The sequence below is a fragment of the Rhipicephalus sanguineus genome, chromosome 1 (genome assembly GCF_013339695.2).
Source record: "Rhipicephalus sanguineus isolate Rsan-2018 chromosome 1, BIME_Rsan_1.4, whole genome shotgun sequence".
In the NCBI taxonomy this organism is placed as follows: domain Eukaryota; kingdom Metazoa; phylum Arthropoda; class Arachnida; order Ixodida; family Ixodidae; genus Rhipicephalus; species Rhipicephalus sanguineus.
Window position 1 is genome coordinate 196,379,679 of NC_051176.1, and position 20,858 is coordinate 196,400,536.

Here is a 20,858-nt window from a genome sequence, read left to right on the forward strand (position 1 = left end):
TATAGCCATATAAAGCACGCATTCCAGTGACAAAGCATTATGTGAAATTTCCCTTTGAAGGCACTCCAGGTATTTGCTAGCGTTGTTTAGTCACTAATGAGCAGCAAACATTGTGTCCACTATAGCAGTACATGTATCTTATGTGTCACTGAGAAAATTCAGGAAACAAATTAGTTAGATGATGCTGGGCACTTGTTTTCTGGCACGAGAGCTTGAACACCCAGAGCTCTTCAGCTAAGGGTTTTGTTATTATCAGCTTCATGTGATTGACGCAGTCAGGCAAGTTGCTTTTGCACCAATATGCATGAAAAGATATCGGCAATCCTTAGTTACTTGAAGTAAAGAATGGGGACATGCACTTGTGTTCTTTGTGCTAACTGATGAAGTGCACATTCCTGACAGAATTATATAGTACCCTCTCAATAATGGTACTACTATAATTGTAAATTAAGATCATGAAGCCTTCTTGTAATTGTACACAATTTCCCTGAACCACCCTTCAGGCTAGGTGATGAAACATTTCATGAAGATAAGGCAAAGCTGTGAATCTCTCAGGCAGGATGTTTAGATCAATGCTCCCTTGTATTTTATTAATTGAAAGGACTAACTAGTAGTAAAATAATAGTGAGTTCCAAGTTTTGATAACAATTATGCACTGAGAGAAACCGACTGTTGGCTGTTCATGGTAGTTGCGCATACTCAATGGGGTTGAAACAACGCAGCAGGCGGGGCACTGCTGTGCTGCTTTGAAACGAAGGACATTGAGAATGGATGGGAAGTGTGGGCATCACGCGTGTAATATGTATCTCCGCTCGTACGAGGTCTTCTTAGAAAGCGTTTGCAGTAATATATTTACAGGAGGCACCTCACTTGTTCCAAAGCGCTTTCAGACTTTGAAAAGGTGGTTCATGCACCACCATCCTATTTGTGCCCACTGCAAGATGAAGGCTTCTCCATTGACTTGCAGTAACCTGTCTTGCACCTGCTTATTTCGTCATAAAACTGTAAACTTCCCAATTTCGCCTTAATCCCTACTTGATGTTTTTAACTGTGCTTCCATTTTATTTTTAGCACCCATTCTGGAACTAAGCCAAGCTTAAAGGGGTCCTGTATCACTTTTTAAGTAATCATCGAATGACGTCAGTATCGGAGTTTATTGCCTAACAAACCTATCGCCACAAAAATTTTTAGAATCCATCAAAAACGAGCGGACTTACAGAGGTTTGTCACACGCTTTCTCTCTTTCGTCCCGACGAGCACACTGGAAGCTACAAGGGGGAGGGGGGTGATGACGAAGGGGAGAGAACCTACGTCAGCATGTGTCATGAAACGCAATCACTCCCTCCCACGGTTAATTCCGGTGCACGGTAGTGTTGCTGCTGTGTAATTTTAGCACACTACAGAGCGTGGCGCCAACATGTAGTGGCACTCCATGGCAAGAAGCACATTTATTCCAAACGCAGCTATTGGCCAATAGTAGCAATCTGCTATATGACACCATACAGCAGCAGCCGGCAGCTCCAAAGAGTGAGGACGGTCCTCTCCTCTGTATTAAGAGAGGGCACTTCAGAAAGTGTGAACTTCGCATTCCGCTTCTGGGCTCTCTTTGCCATGCAAGAACTGCAAGATTTGTGCTGAGGTGTTCGCAGCATCTGCTTTCCGCTGTGTCTGTTTTTTCACCACACACGAAGGGTATACAGGAGCCCTTAAACCTCTTCGCTACCTGCGTCCACATTCGTGGGCATGACTTCTTAAGCAAATGAGACAACAGCAAACTACTCAGTGTCATTGAAAATTGACGCGTTTGTCACCCAGCGTGTCCTTTACCCATACTACAAGAGTGAGCAGCAGAGGTCAAGTGGCTAGTGTGCAAGCAAAACAAAACGGCGGTGAACCAATCGCGCAGCACGCGGCTGCTTAGACATAACTGCTTAAAATTTTACAATTAGTATTTTTTTTTTTGCATACGAAGTAGTGCGAACAAAAGTTATGCTTTTGGTCTTTGAGAATCGTTTAAAAAAGCATGGCTGATCCCTCTGTCATAGTAATCGGTATAACACGAAAGTGAAACGTGTCTTCACAAAAGTAGTGCTTATTGTGTAGTGATATATGAGAGCTTGTACAATGTCTATTCGTGTTTGGCCGCTATAGCACCGTTTGACGTGGATGCACCCATGCTGACGGCATGTCTCTATTGCGACGACTAACGCCCATGATCATGATTAAACCGTTGCGGTAGCTGACGTTGTGACAGAGCGAATCGTGAATCCCGCGTAAGGATGATATCAACAATATCATAATCAACACTGGTACCCGGTATGCACTTCTTCAAAGCGTCGTCAATTAAGGGGAGAAACGGCACGGTGCGCGCTTTCTAGCAATGGGTGACTGACGTCTGCGCTCATGCACACTACCACGGTTGCCAGTGGTGGCTACTTTTCGCCAAATTGGCGAATTTGAGAGGCCCGTGGCGACCTAAAATTATGAATGGCGACATGGCGAACTTTTGGCGATTTTCGGCTTGGGTCTCCACCGAGTTTTGAATCCTAAGCTCAGTGTCTTCGCAACGAATGAGCGCCAACATTCTCAGTACTTTTCTTGGTTTTAGACCCACGAGTAGAATGTGCACATTACGCGTCATTCGGTATGTCCGTCCTGTAATCGTGTGTGCCTCCTCAATTCATCTAGAGAGATAATAAAACGTTTATTTGATGTTCTGTGAAAATAAGATCAGTGAGTGGGACCCTTAGTTCGGGATACCATCTAGATGCAGGAGGTACTGGAACGTCCCCCAGCGACATTCTAGCAAAATGTAAGTCAGCGGACTGCCTTGCAAACCGCGAGGGGGCAGTGATTGACTATATGTTTATGGCTTTAGGTGCTTTAAGCTTATCTGAAGTTTCGCATCTGACGGGGCAAGACGACGGGTTGGCCGCGTGTTCCGACCATTTGTTCCGCCAAAGCTCCAACTGCTCTGAATAGCTTGGCGACTTATTCACTGTTGCAGTACCCCCAGTTCAGCTCGCAAAGACTGTTTTGGAATAGCGAAGAGAGGCGGATACGCGGCTATTTCTGCAATGAAAATTATTTATTGAGGCATTTTTCACTGTTCTCGGTGAGCGTGTGCAATAAAAACAATTGCTATATAACATTTTACATTGTTATACAGCAATAACGCATCGGGTTGACGCGTGTAGATATAAGTAACTATAAGAAAGGGTCGGTGATGTCCGGTATCATATTCACACTGAAAAGGTGTAAGACTCACTAATGATCGGTTCCTGTAAGAATTCTGTCGTGTTACCTTCAATAAACCTTTTAATCCTTTTAATTCATATAAGGGTACGTAAAGCTGTCTACAAATAATACTTTCACGGTTTTCGCCCAAGGTTTATACCCCACTTTTAGCTTTGAAACGAGAGGACAGGGATGGAAGGATATCATGAGCGTTTCGTTCATTCACCCTTGCGCCACCACGCACATCTTGCGGCTAGTCGGAGAAGCAGCACCATGCACTCCCATGGTGAAGCGGGCGATACGACTGGCATCGAGAAACGTCAGTATAATTTAAGGGTCTTGGATGGTACTGTATTCTACGCGGCTATACGTGAGTGGAAATTTTTATTACTGGGTATGCCGCACATATCTAGAATGGCTACTTTTTTGGCGAAATTTGTAAAAAAATGGCGACTTTTGGCGACTTTTTGCTCGTAGTTTGGCGACATTTACTCGAAAGTCAGTGGCAACCCTGCACACTACCACACACTGCGCTTCAGCAACACGGGATGTAGAGGTTCGTAGCCTGAGCCACAAATGCGTGCGTCCTGCTGGCCTCTGTCTCGCAGGCTCTGGTCTCGCTCCACCAAGGCACGACATTCGCCCGTCGAAATCGCGTCCTTTCTGCAACGTGTATTGCAGCAGTTTTGTTAGTCTGTGCTCTCGCAATCGAAGCAGTCGGCGGCGGAGAAATCCCGTTGGTGCATGTGGAAGCTGCACTACTCCGATGAGCCGAAGCACGCTAACACGAAGCGAAAGGCAAAGAACGAACTGCGTCAAGGGTGCCTCGGCGACGCCAGCGCGGCCAGTGTACCTCGCTGGTGTCGAGACGTTTTAACCATGACCTCCGATATCGCGCGCAATCTCGGAGTAAGCGCTATAGTAAGTGTCGATCGTAAAGCATTACTTCTTTTCCCCTCTCACAGACGGCGGCACCGCCCCGCTCCTCCCCGCCTACCTACACCGCCAACAGAGAGCACCGTGCGAAAGAGAATGTGTGAAAGACATAAGGCGCGTTCGCGCCATGTCCAGCATCTGCCGAGATAGCTTTGTCGCTACGGCGTCGGGCGCTTGTCGTCGCGGCCGCAAGGTCGTGGGTTCGATTCCCAGCGTGGGTTCGTTCTTTTTTTTTTCTTACCCGTTGGCGTCCATTTTATCAACGTCATATCCGTGACCGATGTACTTGGTGGACCCCGGCATAAAACACTTTCGTGTTAAAATTATTTGAAGCACTCAAAGCCAGAATTCGCATTTATTTTCGGCGGTGTTTTTGCCATATTTGCAACTAAATCCCCGTTTGTGGACATCACACTCATTTTTACCCTTTGAAAGAGGAAATTTTTGTCGCCATGCTTTTTCTTTGTATTTGTGGAACCACATGAGCTAAGAAAACTGCATCTCATTTTCTTGCCTGCATCTTTGTTCGATAGTGAAGAGGTTCATAGATGAAAAAGCCAACAGTTGAACAGTCTCATGAAAGGTACATTATTGTATCTTCACTTTGAAGAAAGGAAAAAGAAGCCAGTTTCGCCGCAAGAACAAAGCAGTGAATGCGATAGCAAGACATTGGATTGTTATATGAAGTGAGGCTAGCAGCAAACTCACTTAGCATCCGACGTGGCGCAACTCATCAAAACGTAGGCGTAGGAAACGCAGCCGCTGCAGTGAACGAAGACTTTTGTGCTCTCTATCGCTTCGACTCGTACTGAGCGGTGAGAACACAGCACGCACAAATGTACGAGCAGTCTGCTAATCCATGTCAAGACAGGGCACACGGCCGCGCCTGGCCGTTGAGTATGCAGTTTCTGCCTGAGCCATGCAGCCCCCTTCCGGGATCCCCCACATGGGCCTTTCGCACAACAGAAGATGGGCGGCGTGTCTACTCTCCGCTTTAGCTGCAATCGTTGATCTACCCTTGCATGCTTTCACTCGCACATGGAACATACGACGCGCAGGGTGATGCTGTCACCCTTGGGCTTTATGTGGAATCCCACGGTGATGGCAAAAATGTGTGTGTCCCAGTTTGAAAGCCCACTACAAATATGCTCAGATTAACCAGAAACTACACTGAACGTAATCAACTCTGTATTATGTTTATGTGCTGTTTAGTTCCAAAACTTAATTTCTGCAAGTTTGCAATACTAAGAGCAGAATAGGTTTCACAAACATGGAACTTATTAGCACTGCTACTCTTAATGTAAACATTTGCCTTTCATTTGTGAGATATTTGTTTAGCATTCCAAAGTTGCAAAAACTCGAAAAAGACAGTGTGGTGGTGTTATTGTAGCTTTGCACATTTCAATGTGCAGGAAAAAAGTCGCAAGGGCCTTCTGGATCGTGTATTGAGTGAAGACGAGTTGGTGGTGCGCTCTCTGTTCTCCAAGGGATCTGACCTAGCTGCTTTCCATGGACTCTGGGTGAAAATGGCTACCGGAGACTGGGGCACTTTGGCAGGCCCCTTTGGTCAAGGCGGCAAAGTCCGTGTGCGTATTCATGGTAAGTGCATTGATTGGCTTTCCAAGTCATGCCATATGGCAATATATATGTTCATGTTAGAGTAGGGGGCTTGGAGTGAGATGTAGATAAAGAAGATTCTAAAGAATGTAGTAATGGAGACACATATTTTTGGCAGTTTTATTTGCTTATAATACTTGTTTTTAATTTTATATCTGTACACAAGTTGATGTTTTATCTATTGATGACCTTTAAACCATATGGCATCTGTACACAAATTGATGTTTTATTTTTTGATGACCTTTAAAACCATCTGAAAAAGCTGCAGGCCAGTACAGATTTGTGTGGTTAGACCAGCTACCATAACAGAGGCCTTACGATGGGTTGCATGAATTGCAGGCGAACCATCTGCAGAGCTGCGCGCCTTGCTACCACAAGAGCGTGGTAAGCGCCCACCACAGCCTGCAGACCAAAAGCCCATCGAGGCGGCTCTCCAGTTTAGGAAGTATCTGTATGACACCAGCAGCAAGATGGTGCAGCCCAAAGTACCACCTGGACTTTACCGACCAAAATGACAACTAAGCTGCCTTTGTAAATAAATCTGCCAGTAGACAGTCAATGTGTACATCACTCGGTGGAAGGCACTTTTTCCACGGGGAAACACAGCTGCAGGAGTATGCGAATGGTTGACTGGGAGCTCCACAACTCACTTCTGCTAAAGCACAACTGTGCCCTTGAACACTCATTTGGCAGCCCATCAGGCATCACAGGACATTCACAGCTCAGATCTTAAAAGGAGATGTCTGTCAAGTCTTTCCATGCAGTGGCATGCTAGGGATGCCCACAGAGGAAACGGAAAGCTCGAGGTAAAACTGAAGACACTGCCTTAGAAACAGTTGAAGCAGTGCACAAGAATGTTCTGCACCAAGGTGATCCTCCAGTGAAGAGCTTTTGTGTCCATCACCCTCTGCCACCAGCAGTATACTCTTCTTCCATGGCATTGTCAGTCGGACACTGGTAGCAACCGTGCAGGCATGACAAGGCGACTAAGGCAATGGTGAGCCAAGCCCGAGGCAAGCAGCACAGAAATGGCAATCCACCCATTGTAGCGCATGATGATAAGCATCACCAAGAAGCCAAGAGTTAACTGTAGTGCATGGAGCAGGGTCTGTAGCAGACGGAATTTGAGTCTTCCCCAACGCTCTGCATCCATATGACCATACAGGAGGTTCACCTGCAGGCACAAAGAGAATACATAGACACACATTTGCTACATTTTGCATATCACTGTACCCAACAAATAACAGAAGAGTGATTAAGCCACTGAGAAAGATATGATCCTTAGCGGACATTGAGAGGTTAGCGTACCTAGAGTGCTAGATCCAAATGATATGAATGACGCATGAAATGACACTCATGTACACGACATGGACATGAGCTGTTTAAGTATAATGTCTGCCTGAACCCAAAACATACCCAAGTAGTGGCAGGGCTATGCCAAGGTACAAGTATATTGCGTTTTGCACTAGAAACGACCTGTGACATCAGTTAAATTCCACTTTCGCCACACTCAGCTGCTTCTGATGCCGACTTTTCACTTCTATGTAGCTGACTTATTTTCCATTTCTACTTCATTCTTTGCCTTTTTGTTCTGCTTATCTATCCGGGCACCTACCCTGAGCCATGTACCCAATTATGCATACTCAGTGCCCCAGGCAGTCTATTGTTGCACATGCCCAGTAGCACATACCAAATGGCGCATAACCAGTGGCCCATGTCAGATTAAAAGTCATTAGAAATGGACATCATACTAAAAAGTGCATGAAGTTCCCAAGAATGCTTATCACATTAAACCATATTACACGATGCAAGTCACTGCTCGAATCGCATATGCCATACAATGACTGTTAAAGGCGTGGTGCCATCAAATTTCGAGGCTATAACAAGCCTGTTGTGGGTTTCCTCTGTATGCAAGGACACTCCACACGCAGGGTCAGACACAGCAAACGTTTAGAATATATTTTAATTCACTTCCAAAGTGTACCTACATGCCCATTCTCCTGATCGAGACCCATCGCTAGCGCGCCAACTCTGACGTAGCTGTATAGGAGGGGCAACAAAAGTTGCAGTGACGTCACACCAGATCTGCTGCAATGATGCGAGTGACCTCCTGACCTCCGCCACCTCCTCAAAGTACGTACCAGCTATAGTGAACTAGAATATATTCTAGTTCATTATAGTACCGGCAAAGCATCGGTTGCTACATCACTCGCCGAGTTTCGATCGCTTCCTGACTAAGTGTCACACCCTTGTGTGGTCACGTGACCAAGCCCCCTACACTTCTACGTCGCTGCCCAACCTCGGCGCCCAGAAACCGAAACCAAAAGCTGTCCACATCAAAAGGCGATATTAAATTATTTAGCGAGAATACATTAATCTTGGTGCGTGTATCATGCTTCCTGGAGCTATAGGAAACGCTTACAGCAAAGAACGTGCAAGCCACCAATTTGGCGGCACCATCCCTTTAAGTGAAATCCAATTTGAATGTGTAGTATTTTGGATAATGCTTCATCAAGCCAAATACAATGTAGATGCATATGGACGCGTCTGCGGTAACCAAAAAGTATTAAATGTCACATCTGGGGTCACAACTGCGAACAGGCCTTTTTTTTTTTTGTTCTGCAACACACCACAACGTACAAGTACCACACAATGCCACATCATGTGCTTGTGAAGCAGCAGACTGTCTTTACCCCATATGACCAGGTCTTATGGGATGCTTAAAGGGACACTAAAGAGAAACAATGAATTGGTTTAGATTGATAAAGTGTGCTCGGAGAACTCTAGTGTAGTTTATTTCACCACCATAGGTTTATTATTACAGGAGAAAACCAAGTTTAAAGTTTCACTTTTAAATTTCGCGCCGAACTTTGTAATTCGTGACGTAAAAGATTTCAAAGAGCATTTAACGTATTTTGGCGCCACTGGCTCGACGAAATTTCCACAAACTCGTTATGTCAAGTCTCTGGCCCCCTCAGAGGAGAATGTACTTCGATTTGACCGATTAGGAACTACGTAGGCCCAAGCAGGTGCCGTCAAAAATATATGACGTCACGGCAAATGGTGCGGGAATTCCAAGGTGGCGTCGCCACCTGTATTTTCGTTTTGCGCGTTTTCTCGCAAGCGTGGTGTTTTTGGTATCGTGGAAGCCTACTTTACTAATGCGAGAAAAATCGTTTTGCTCTTTAGTGTCCCTTTAATTAAGGGGGACATGGGGGATCGTGGGGAGGTTGGAGGTAGGAAGGAGATTCAACATTCGGTACCACCTTTTGTTTACGTGAAGAGAAACTTTTTTCCAAGCTGTTCACTAAACTTGCACTTGCGGCATTAGAAGCAATATTCCATGCGCTTCTAATGCTGCTCAGTGCACTTTGGCTTGGCTATGGCTAGCTAGCCAATACAGTCAGAAGTTAATTGTGGCTGGATCGAGAAAATGTATAAGCTGCATGTGGCCATGGATACATAAAAGGGTGAAATCTTGCACCGATTCAAAAAGCGTACTATTTGTTTGGCCTCATGCAATTGATCAGAATCAAGGCTTGTGTCGGCACGTCATCAACTCATCACGCCGTACTTGTTTAGGTTAAATGCAGTTAATTTGCTGTATCTTTGCTGTAATTTGCTGTATAAAGGATATGTGATGTTATCCACACTCCTGTAACAGTCCTAGCAGCAGTTGCGGGAAGGTTGGGGGATTCAACCCCCCGAAATTTTCCAGTTTTGCGTATGTATAAAAACACGCACACATACAAACGCACGTACGAACGTACATAAAGTATGTATGAACCCCCGCTCCCCCCCCCCCCCCCCGCCCTGAAAAAATGTGGGGCAGCTACGCAGTAGTAGTGCGAAGACTAAAAGGAAGCGGCGGAGCTGGTGGCGTCGCCCTCCTCTTTTCCCTCCTCCTCACTTTCCTTTCCCACCCCTTGCTACACTATACGAGACAGCTCCACTAACGTGAAGCCTGGGAAGGTGAGAAGCACACTTGCAATGAGAGGACAGCGCCCATCGCAGAAACAGAGCTTTTCCTGAGCCAACGCGCCGTCTTATATTTGCTGCTCGGAGAAGCGCACGTGGCGTTGTGTCTCGCGGGTGAGCGCGCATTCTCGCGAGCTTTTCCTGAGCGAACGCGCCGTCTTATTTGCCACTTGATTTACCGTGACGGGCAAGGATAGGAGATGCAACCAATTCGTGTGGCCGCAACATTCATGAGGGCAGATTACCAGCGAAGCTGTTTAGGCTGCATACATAATAAAATCGTACGTTATTTTGCATACATGGTCCCGCTGTTGCGGGTTGTATTCGCGTTTTTGCTGTCGACGCCTCTACGCTTGTTCCTCCGGCGTGAGCGCGCTGCACCGTCTCGCCATCGATTTCTCGCAGCGCTCTAACGCACAGCCGGCACCCCCGACACACGTGGTGGACTATTTCACCTCCCTATGCTACATTCCTGTCCACACACCGTGTACCCTAACGGTAACGCATGCGGAGGCTAGAGGTAAACAGGTTTTGCTGTGAAAATGAAGAAAAAAAATGTGGGCACAATTTCACCAGAAAGGCGAAACATTCTTATAGCGATAGGAAGGTACCTGAACAGTCGAAAACAGTTGAAACCCCTTGGGCGTCTTTCTGCCACACAACAATAAGTGTCATCGGGCTTGCATGTCTTTACTTCTTGAGAACGGCGCTCGCTACTTTTCTATGAAGAATGCTACGCCATAGTGATAGCGCGCACGCGGTTGGGAACCTGGAAGCACTGCGCGCGCAGGATGGTTATCTGTTCTTTGATAGAAATACGTCCTAAAGGGTGCAACTGTTTTTGCAGCGAAGTTCATTCTGTCAGCCTTTCGCGCTATGCGCAAGAAATCGCTATTGCCACCTTTTCTTTCACTACAGCGTAAAACTCGGGGACAGCCACTGCGGCGCTCTTTCTTGCAGACAGTGCGACAGGCGAAGGAATACGTTGCGCCTATACATTGTTTAAGGAGGAAACATAAACACCACAGATTACGCGCAAGGAAAACACGGTCTACTTGTGTATTTCGGACGACTTGCTATTTTTTCTGACCAGATTTTCTGCGACGCGCCTTCATTAAAATTTCGACGCTTCGTCACGGGAAGTTCCGGTCTGATATAACAAAGCAGCCGCCGTTTCTGCGCGCCCGGTTTCGATATCCTGACCTTGAGTCGATAAAGAATATCTCAATTTTTCTTTTATTTACAAAAGATGGGTGTTCCATAAATTGTGACGCCCTACAACCTTCCCATGTAAATAATTGCCCTCAATTTGGCAATAAAACTGTTGATTTTGTTACTAAATCTTGTCAATGTAACTTTAGAAGCGATAAGGTTTTCCGCCTCGACGTAGAGCTTGTGTGCGAAGACGACAGGTGCCTGACTGCCATAAGATTTTTATAAAGAATCTGTAGGGTCTAAGAAAAAACGCCCTGTAGATAGATGTGTCGCTAATACACTCCGTGCCCTCCTCTTTATACGATAACGTTCCAACAGTTCTCGTCCCAAGGTATCAGCACTCCTCCCAAGAATCAGTCTCGCGATGTCGTGGTTCACATGTGCGGGCAGCGCAAAGGGCAGGTAATTGCGCATTATCTTTATTTTTCAAGGCCAATTTGTGTTCCCGAGCACGGCCGTTAACCCTTTGTATCCCATGACCAATCCTGTTGCGCAAATAATTATTTTTTTTCCTTATATGCAATTACAATACACACAAAAGTGGGAATAAACCGAAAACCTGCAAAATTGAGCTTTAGTTCTAGAAGAAAACAACTGTCCACATATGTGGACGCTGGGAACACCAGTTACACTGGGTCCATCATCCTTCTTTATCGTACATGAGAAGTTTGCTTGAAAACGGCTCTGTTTCAACGCATTAATCATTATCATCACCACTACTTAGCATAATCAACGCCTTCATCATCAGTTATACACGTTCATTATCAATATCATCATCATCATCATCATAAACGTTCACGTGGCCACTTGCTAATGGCTCTGATTCAACACTTTCATCATCATCGTTAATTATCGCCATCATCAGAGCGTTATTCCTCATCTTCAACGCTTTCATCATCACCATCATTGTCACCATTCAAGGCCCATGTGTTCGTCGTCGTCATTATCGTCGTTGATCATCATCGTTACCAATGCGTTCATGGTTGCGTTCAAACTGAATGCTCTCATCATCAGCAGTAGCATTGTTCAAGAGGCCTTTGCTTGTTGATGGCTCTGCTTCAACGCGCTAATTATCGATGCTCTCCAAATCTACACATTCGCTTTCGCTAGTCAGCTCGAAAACCATGGCATGTATATTTTCATCACTTAATCCACGTCCCGAATAAAGCAAATAAGATTCTAAACAACTTCCAAAAGGCGTATTTAGCTATATTACAGATAATGCTTTGTGGATAGCCGCACGGCAACCGAAGCGGGTCATACTACCATGCGGCGCTCTATCAGCTCCTTACACGGACTCGATATGCCTGGCGTCCACAAACGTAGACGCTGCAGCGACAACTCAACTTACAAAACTTTGGTCGCTCACAGTACAACAAAAGTCACACAAAAACAAGATACACCCTTCCTTTTTTCGAATAAGGCCGAATAATTTAAAAACTCGCGCGAATTTATAGTGAACTTATCAAGAAAATGTAGGCATACACCTCTACAGGCGACTTGAGAAGAACACCATTGTTCTGTGTGCACTTACCGCTGTTTATTCACAGAAGTTGACACATATAAACGTTTTTTTTTTATGAAATGCTGAAGTAATGCCAACATTTCAAATCGATTTTTAAGGCAATTCGTTGGCTAGCCTGATCCCACTTCACTGATATGTTTTTGTCCACATATGTGGGCGCTGGGATACAAAGGGTCATCATATCGCCCAGTCTGACCGATGTAGGTCTTCCCACACGGCAGTGGAATGTCATACACTACGCTAGTAGCGCACCTTACGTATTGCTGTGCATATTTCTTTTCGCATCTTTTTTTTTTTCTTCTTTACAGCGCAAGTTGTTATGAGATCACGTCAGCCGATTTTGGTGGCGTAGCTGTCCGCCGCCGGTGTCCGCAACCGCTATTGCGCACAACGAGAAAAAAAAAAAAATATCCAGGATCGAGCGGGATTTGAACCAAGGCCCTCTGCATGGCAGTAGAATATTCTACCACAGAGCCACGCCTGTGCTTGAAACTCCTTCGTAAAAGAACCCTATACAGGCGTCATGTCGGGCAAGGAATCACGAAAACAGATGTGACAAAGCGTGGTATATGAGTAAAATAACGACCAGGCGTCACACAATGCGAATTAAGTAAAAAGTGGTTGGTCTAAAGCTACTAACCCACTACATAGGGCTCAGCCACAATTCTTCATTGTCATCAGCCTCAGCATCAACAGAGTGCACATAATGCCTCACAGATGCGTAGGGGGTACGTCGCTTCTCCGCAGATTGATTAATAATGTCATAGTGGCTACTTCCGTACTTCGCAAAATTACGATGATTACAAAATTAAGCCACCAGATTTTCTTTGCGAAGGAGCAGCTTGGCTTCGCTTCCAGTGATAGCAACAAATAAATTCTCCACAGAAGTTCATTCAATTTATTGACACTCGGTTTCGATGCAAGCATTTATGCTGTAATATCCAAGGTGTTGCATCTGTCAGACAAATGAAGTTACAGGATTTACCGCCGCGGTGGCGTAGTAGGTATACGGTGCTCGGTTACTGACCCGAAAGACGCGGGTTCGATCCTGGTCGCGGCGGCCGCATTTCGATGGAGGCGAAATGATAAGAGGCCCGTCACCCGTGTGCTGCGCGATCTCAGTACACGCAAAAAAAAAAAAAAAAAACCCAGCTGGTCGAAATTAATCCGCCGTCCCCCACTGCGTCGTCCCTCATAACCATATCGTAGTTTTGGCACGTAAAACACCAAAAATTATTCGTTTACAAGATTGTACGTCAGTATTTATAACACCTGAAGATTCAGTAAAGAAACATGTTAAGCATTGTCAATAAACTGCGCCTCTGCAAGCAGCAAAAATCCATTTTTTGTGCGGAGTAAGAGCAGAAAATGCAATTTATTACAAATCTTTGTTGAGCCCGAAGTTATCTGCACTGGCTGGTCAGTGTGTCTCGGATTAATTCGCACAGCACTTGCAAGGATCTACTGTTAAACGATATTCAGTCCGTCTATATTGAATTTTAAATAAATAAATAAAAAAGCCTCAAGGAAGGCAGTTTCGGATACCTATTTCGTGCCAAAACGGCCCATATATGCGAACTAGAATTGAAGTTCCAGACGTGACGTGTACGAACAAAAATGTCACAAATAAACGTTCGTTCTCAATTTCATAGACAGCATTGGCAAGCTTTCCCACGGCTTAAATAAAGCAGGTTTGGAAGACTACACTGTTCTTGTTAACTGGTTTCATGCGCATTATAGAAGAAAACCTACTTGTGACTGCTCCTATCTCACTGTTCTATACGTCCAGGTGCGTCCGCACGTATGACCTGCTGTTTTTGCAATTTCAAACCCGCGACATGTAACAGCACAAGTGGCGCTCAAAATCCAAAAAACAAAAACATTCTTCTAAAAGTGCGCTAACAGTACACCGTCTCCCCTTCACTAACTTCAGTAATATAGCGCAGCTTTCATGTTCGGTAGTTGAGAAATCCGAGGACGCCAGGGATGTTCGAGGGAATAAAAAAAAGGTCGCTATTAATTGCCAAATATCAACATCACGCCAAAACTTTTGAAATCAAGTCCTTCCATTTGCTCCTGTGTTCCGCTTTTTTTTTTTTCATACATGACGAGTAGTTATATTTTTTTCACTCTTCCAAAATTTCCGAAAAAACCCGCCGTGCGTGGTAGCTCAGCAGGTAGGGTGTCTTGCTGCTAAGCTCGAAGGCGCGGGTTTGATTCCCGGCCACATTTCGATGGTGGCGAAATGCCAGAACACCCGTGATGTGCACGTTAAAAAACCACAGGTGCACGTTAAAAGACCACAGGTCGAAATTAATCCGGGGTTCCCCCCTACGGTGCGCTTCATAATCATATCGTGGTTGTACGTGGCACGTAAAACCCCAGCAATTATTAATTTCTGAAAAAAAAAGAACACTGTCCACTTTTGTAACGGTATATTTCATGGCTTCAAGGCTTCCGGAAATTTTAATCCACTACGTACCTCCCGCCCCTTTTCCGTCACGCACGGCAACACACAAAACGTCTTCGTTGTCACGCGAAGAACAAATGGGCGAAAGATGAGGCGTACGCGTATAGGAACGTGGGTCCAACGGAGTAGTAATTTGCGGGTTTTCAAGTGCCATAACCACGGCATGATTATGAGGCACGCCGCAGTGGGGGACTGCGGATTAATTTCGACCACCTGGGTTTTTCTAGTGTGCACCTAAACCTAAGCACACGGGTTTGCATTTCGCCCCGATCGAAATGCGACCGCCGAGGCCGGGATCGAACTATAGGTTTGGTGAAGATTAAAGGGGCCCTGCAACGCTTAATGACGGCGCCATAAACCCAAAGTCCATGGCCACTGGCTTATTTGAGCATCGTGGGCTGCATAGTTACCGCGGCCGCCGCCAGGTGCCCGCGAGCTCGCTCACGATCACAGTCATGATGCGCGCTGACGAACGGACGTAGCTTCTCGTCCACTTGTCGTTCCCCCAGCGTAGCTTTCAGAGCGCTCGCTGGTACGAAAGGAGAGAGAAAGCGCTTAAAGGGACTGACAACCAATTTTTAGGGCACCTGTTTTCTTTAGCGCATTGGAAAGCTATCTGGTCAGAGTGTCTAGCCACGGAATGGTATGGAAAACGCCGTGAAACATTTCTAATCAGATTTTTTCTATCTGCGGCGAATATGAAGTCTTATACACACTTGACAACACATGCTGCAAACAGTGAGCGCGATAGTTGTTGGTGTTCGAGCGCGGCGGTTTACTGCGCATGCGGGCACTCCGCGCGCATGCGCCGCGGCTCTACACGGGCCACTGGCAGCCGCGAAGGCAGCGCCGCATCTCACCGTGCAACTCCTTTTACCTCATAGGCAACACAGAACAGAGCGGGAATAGATAATAATATACATACTCTAACTTTGAGGTCAAATTATGGCGCGCATGACAGCATCAGACTACGTACAGCAAAGTGACCGACTTCATAATCCTACTTCAAAGCTCTTCCGCTAGGCTGCGCGACATACCTGTTTTTGTTACTTTTAAGCACGAATTAAAAATATAAATCCTACTCAGAACGCGAAATGGATGCTAGAATGTGTCACTATATTTCACGATCTTTTCATTTCTACCAGGATCTAATCACGCATTCTGTCCAGTTGTCGGTCCCAAAGCGTGCGACAAATCTCTAACTCCGCTCGTACTCGACGGATTCAAAAAAAAAAAAATTGCGGCAGTCGATTCGTGAGGCAATAAACACCTTTAATGAAGTCATTCGATGAAGATTAAGCAACTATTGTATGTGGCTGTTGGAAGAACTGAACGGGAGAATTATGACAAAAAATACGCAGGTATGTGGTAAACTGCGAGTCATTACAGTGATGCCGTCGTGAAAGTGGACAACCTTCTTGACCGTGGCGAACCGGTAATGTGAGCGACATCGGGCTTTCTTTGAACCCACGTATATAGGCCGCGTTACGATGGATTTTGCAAAGAAATACTGCATGCGACAACACTTCTTTTTGCTTAGGAAACAAGCCTTGCAGTGTGAAGGAGTTAGCGACAAGAAGCGAAAATGTGGAAGCACGTTGTGTGATCCATGCAGCCAGTGCACACGCAGATAGAAACCGCCCGCTAAGGTCGTAGTAACACATTTTTTTTAAGTATGAACACGAATTAAACAATACAATGTGAAGGCATATATTACGGCACGTAAAGAAAAATATTTCATATAAGCATGTGTAAAATTTGACGAAGTGTGCCCTATACTAGAGCACTGCACGGGCTCGGGCCTACCCGAAAACCCGAGCCCGGCCCGGCCCGTGGGCCGGGCCGGGTAAAGTAGTTTTCACGGCGGGCCCGGGCCGGGCTCGGGTCTGAAGCTCCGGGCTTAGGGCCGGGCCCGGGTTTTAGGTGGCGGGCTCGGTTCGGGCCGGGCTTGGACTTTGCTCAGTTCTTAAAGGGACACTAAATTGAAACAATGAATCGGTTTAGACTGATAAAGTATACTCTGAGAACTCGAATGTCGTTAATTTCATCATCATAAGTTTATTCAGGAGAAAATCAAGGTCAAAGTTCTATTTTTTTATGTTGCCCCGACGTCATTGATTTCAAACTTAATTTTTGTCGTAATTTGGGGACATTAGCTCAATGATATTTCCTGAAACTTGGCTTGTTAAGTCTGTGACTTCCTCAGATGTCAATGTACTGCATTTTTTACCAATTAGGAACTACGCAGGCCCCAGTAGACGCCGTCAGAATCTCTGACGTCACGGTGTTTGCAGCGCGAAATGCCACGTGGCTTCGCTACTCGCATTTTCCTTTTGTGCGTTTTCACGCTTACGAAGAGTCTTGTCGCGGCGAGCGTGGTTATTTTGGAATTGTAAAAGAGTAATTTACTCATGTTAAGGCAGGTGGCGCAAAGAGACACGGACACAAGCGAAGAATAAGTGCACAGGACAAGCGCCAACTTCAAACTGGCGCTTGTCCTGCGCACTTATTCTTCGCTTGTGTCCGTGTGTCTTTGCGCTACCTGCCTTAACATGAGTTCCCACAAACTAGCCCAGTTATCCGTTCTCGTAAGTAATTTACTTATAATAGAAAAAGCGTTTTTCTCTTTAGTGTCCTTTCAAGTTTCTTCCACATACGTAGTGCCTACATACATGTTCCAAATTATGTCCCGAAAAAGCGTTTCATATATGTGGTGCAGGGTATTTGGGGAAGTTTATGAAGTACAGGTACTGAACTTCGTTTACTTCTTGCACATGGGGCTACTTGAATTAGCTGAAACGGGCGAGCTAAAATTATATAGATCAGGCGCTTATAACATCTCGCTAGTCTGTGCTTCATTTGCATTCGTTGGGATTTTATATCCCAAATGTTATTCTTTAATCGCAGTAATAAATGTAATATAATAAATTGATGCCTTTAACTTATCATCACAAGAGCGATCACAGAGTTCCAAAGCGGGGAAACGTTCTTGAAAATTCCAGCCCTCCACTAAAGCGAAAGTACAGCGCGTAATCTCGTTACATCGAATCCCTATAAAGACACACTCTTTTTTCATCGCTCCGCCACAGCTCCCAGTGGTCATGTGACGCGATATGGACATGCACAGACTGCTCTGTGTGCCCACATTGGTAATGTCTTAGCTTTCGTCTTGCTCCGCTATATCAGGGGTCTCAAAGTCACCTCAGCGAACGGGCCGCATTGATGAAAATTTACTCCCACGACAGCCAGCACAACGTGCCGAAGGTGGGCGCGCGGGGGCATAGGTTGTTGAAAACGTCAGCTAAGGTTGTCATTTGAGGAAGGACTTTTCCCACAGCTCATGTATGGGTCATTTCTGAAGGGGATTTGGCGGCAGGGTTCCTACAACATATCGAAAGCTATCTTCAAAATGACTAAAACCAAAGAGTTGTTTCACGGTTATGTATCAACGCATGGTGACCGCAGGGGGTGCCTCACGAAAAAATATGTTTTAGACCTGTCATGCCTGTGTAGCTCAAGAAGGTACGTATAAAGAAAATTAAAAACAAATAGACGAAGACAGTCATGTGGGGGCCGCGGGCCGCTAGCGAGAGGTGCGCGTGTTTGAGACCTCTGCAATATATAGTGCGAGAGCTACATGATGCTGCCGCAACAGCTTTGGAATATGCAGGAAAAGCATAGGTGACGTGACGAAGTATCTGGCTTGAAAAAAAAAAAAACAATTACGAATTCCGTGCCGGGTGATGTCCCCTTAGCTCGAACCATATGAATTCAATGAGTAATCGTCGAGAAGCTTATTCACACCCTATCAAACTGGAACGAAATCACTTCGTCCACCTCCTGCCAGTCCTACCTGCGTGTTCCAATGGCCACCTTCTATCGGTACAGCATCGTTAGGAAGGCATACACCATTGTAATATAGAAAAAAAAGAGCACGGTGCAAACCATGCATAACATGAACTGCTGAAAACTGCAAGTAGAAGCCCTCAAAGAGGAGTTTAATAGATGCTATTGAAGAATGGCACGACGTTCGGGAACGAGAAAAATGAAGGGATGAGCTGGACAGCTGTGTTCACTCTGCAGAGGTCCACAATGACATTATAAACTAGCTGCAGTGGTGGAAGCTAAGAACAACGACTGCCGACACGTTCAGAATTCGTAAGGCAGATGTGCGCCCCTGCGGCTAGCGAAAGCAGTGCAACAAATTTTAGCGCGCCAGGATATGTGGTGCAACAGCGCATGACATGCTAAAAGGCGGAATGCTTCACAAGAACATGTGAAGAAATAAACTACAAACTATGCCATAAAACCTTATAGACTGTATATACTCGCAGTGATGCGATATATCATAACGATGCTATGACAAATTGTTTTTTCTTCCTTTCGGCTACTTATACGTATATGAAGTACACGTGGCGCACACGGATCGTTATAATTTTTATCTAGGTTAGTGTACTTAAAACAAAGGTAATAAATTTGGCTTTTTTTCCTCGACTTGTCTTGCTCTGGCAAGGTGCTACTATGTGGAAGACAGGTGCTACATATCCAGAAGGGTGCACGATTGGCTTTGTCGTTAGAGCATGCTTTAAATTTCAATAGAGAGCACAATAACAACAAAGAGAATACTGCGTACTGTTCCCTGTCTCCTCTGTTTTTATAGCGCTCCCTATCGAAACTGAAAGAATGCTGCAAATCCCTTTCCTTGCTACAATATCTGCTACAAAACGCTCTTGGTGATCCCCATTGTGTGTGCAGAAAAAAATAGGTACATTATACCTCTGCCGAACGAACGTTCATCGTACCCAGTAAGTCCGCTCAACTGTTTCCACCGTGAGCCCCTTTTTACAAGAAATTACCGTAGGTTAAAGTATAATTGTTAGCGATGCATGCACCAACAAAGCGTAGATATTTCATACTTAAAACGCCTCGCTGTCGATTCTATGTTCGAGTTACACCACCTAGATTATTGGCTCGGGCCCCTGTCGGGCCCGATCTGCGGTCGGGCCGGGCCGGGCCGGGTAGCTGAAATCTTTTCTCGGGTTCGGGCCGGGCCCGGGTCTGGCTTTGAGTCCCCGGGCCGGGTTCGGGCGAGTGAACTTTAACGAGCTCCGGGCCCGGGCCGGGCCCGGGCCGAGAATCACGGCCCGTGCAGTGCTCTACCCTATACTACTTCTTTATAGCCCGTCTTCTCACTATATGAGTCTACGTTTCGCCGCGGCGAATGTACACACGTAAGGCGACTGAACCAAGTCGCGTTTATTTGCCCTCCGTTATTGGTCTTAAAAAACATAAAACATTATGCTAGTTGCTTTATTATCGCTCTTTTTTACTTAAAATTTACGATATGATAAAAATGTTGGCAGTTTCGCCCAAAGCGATGCATTGCCGAGAATAGCAGAGTTGAGCGTTGCGCTATATGAGCGTCCCCTTTATAACGAGGCGGTGAGATCTGTGCCACCAAGCTCAAAAAAAAAAAAAACGCGAGAAATAGCTCTCCGACGCTCGCCTGGCTGTCGCACCGCGTTCCCCGCTCGCCCTGAGAGAATTAACGGCCACGCTAGAGGGAATACACGACGCGCGTAGCGTTTCTCTTCGCGTTTCAGGACGCTTTGAAGGAGTGCATATCGAGTATCAGTGTTTATTACGTGCTTGTTGATGCCATCTTTGCGCGGGATTCACCATATGCGGTGCCCACGTATATGTCAAGAACTTCAGCTACCGCAAGGGTTAAATCATGATCATGGGCATTAGTCGTCGGTACGGAGGTGTGACACTAGGCGTCAACGTGAGTGCGTCCGCATCAAGCGGTGCTATATCTGGCAAACAGTAGACATTGTACTACAAGCTCTCATATACCAATGCCCTGTAAACAATCAACTA

At 45.7% G+C, this 20,858-nt stretch overlaps 2 protein-coding genes across 3 annotated transcripts in view; one reads left to right on the forward strand and one right to left on the reverse strand.

Annotated features, from left to right (window-relative positions):
• The window catches only part of LOC119405024 (selenocysteine-specific elongation factor), a 47,812-nt gene extending 41,472 nt beyond the window's left edge, over positions 1 to 6,340 (forward strand). For both annotated transcript variants that reach the window (XM_037671787.2, XM_037671779.2), the window contains 2 exons: positions 5,586 to 5,772; positions 6,130 to 6,340. In XM_037671787.2, the coding sequence (XP_037527715.1) occupies positions 5,586 to 5,772; positions 6,130 to 6,305 (363 nt within the window). In that variant the 3' untranslated portion in view covers positions 6,306 to 6,340. The remainder of the gene's footprint in view (positions 1 to 5,585; positions 5,773 to 6,129) is intronic.
• Positions 6,341 to 6,375: 35 nt separating this feature from the next.
• The window catches only part of LOC119405036 (high affinity copper uptake protein 1), a 42,550-nt gene continuing 28,067 nt past the window's right edge, over positions 6,376 to 20,858 (reverse strand). The window contains exon 4 of the mRNA XM_037671800.2: positions 6,376 to 6,964. Within this exon, the coding sequence (XP_037527728.1) occupies positions 6,734 to 6,964 (231 nt within the window). The 3' untranslated portion in view covers positions 6,376 to 6,733. The remainder of the gene's footprint in view (positions 6,965 to 20,858) is intronic.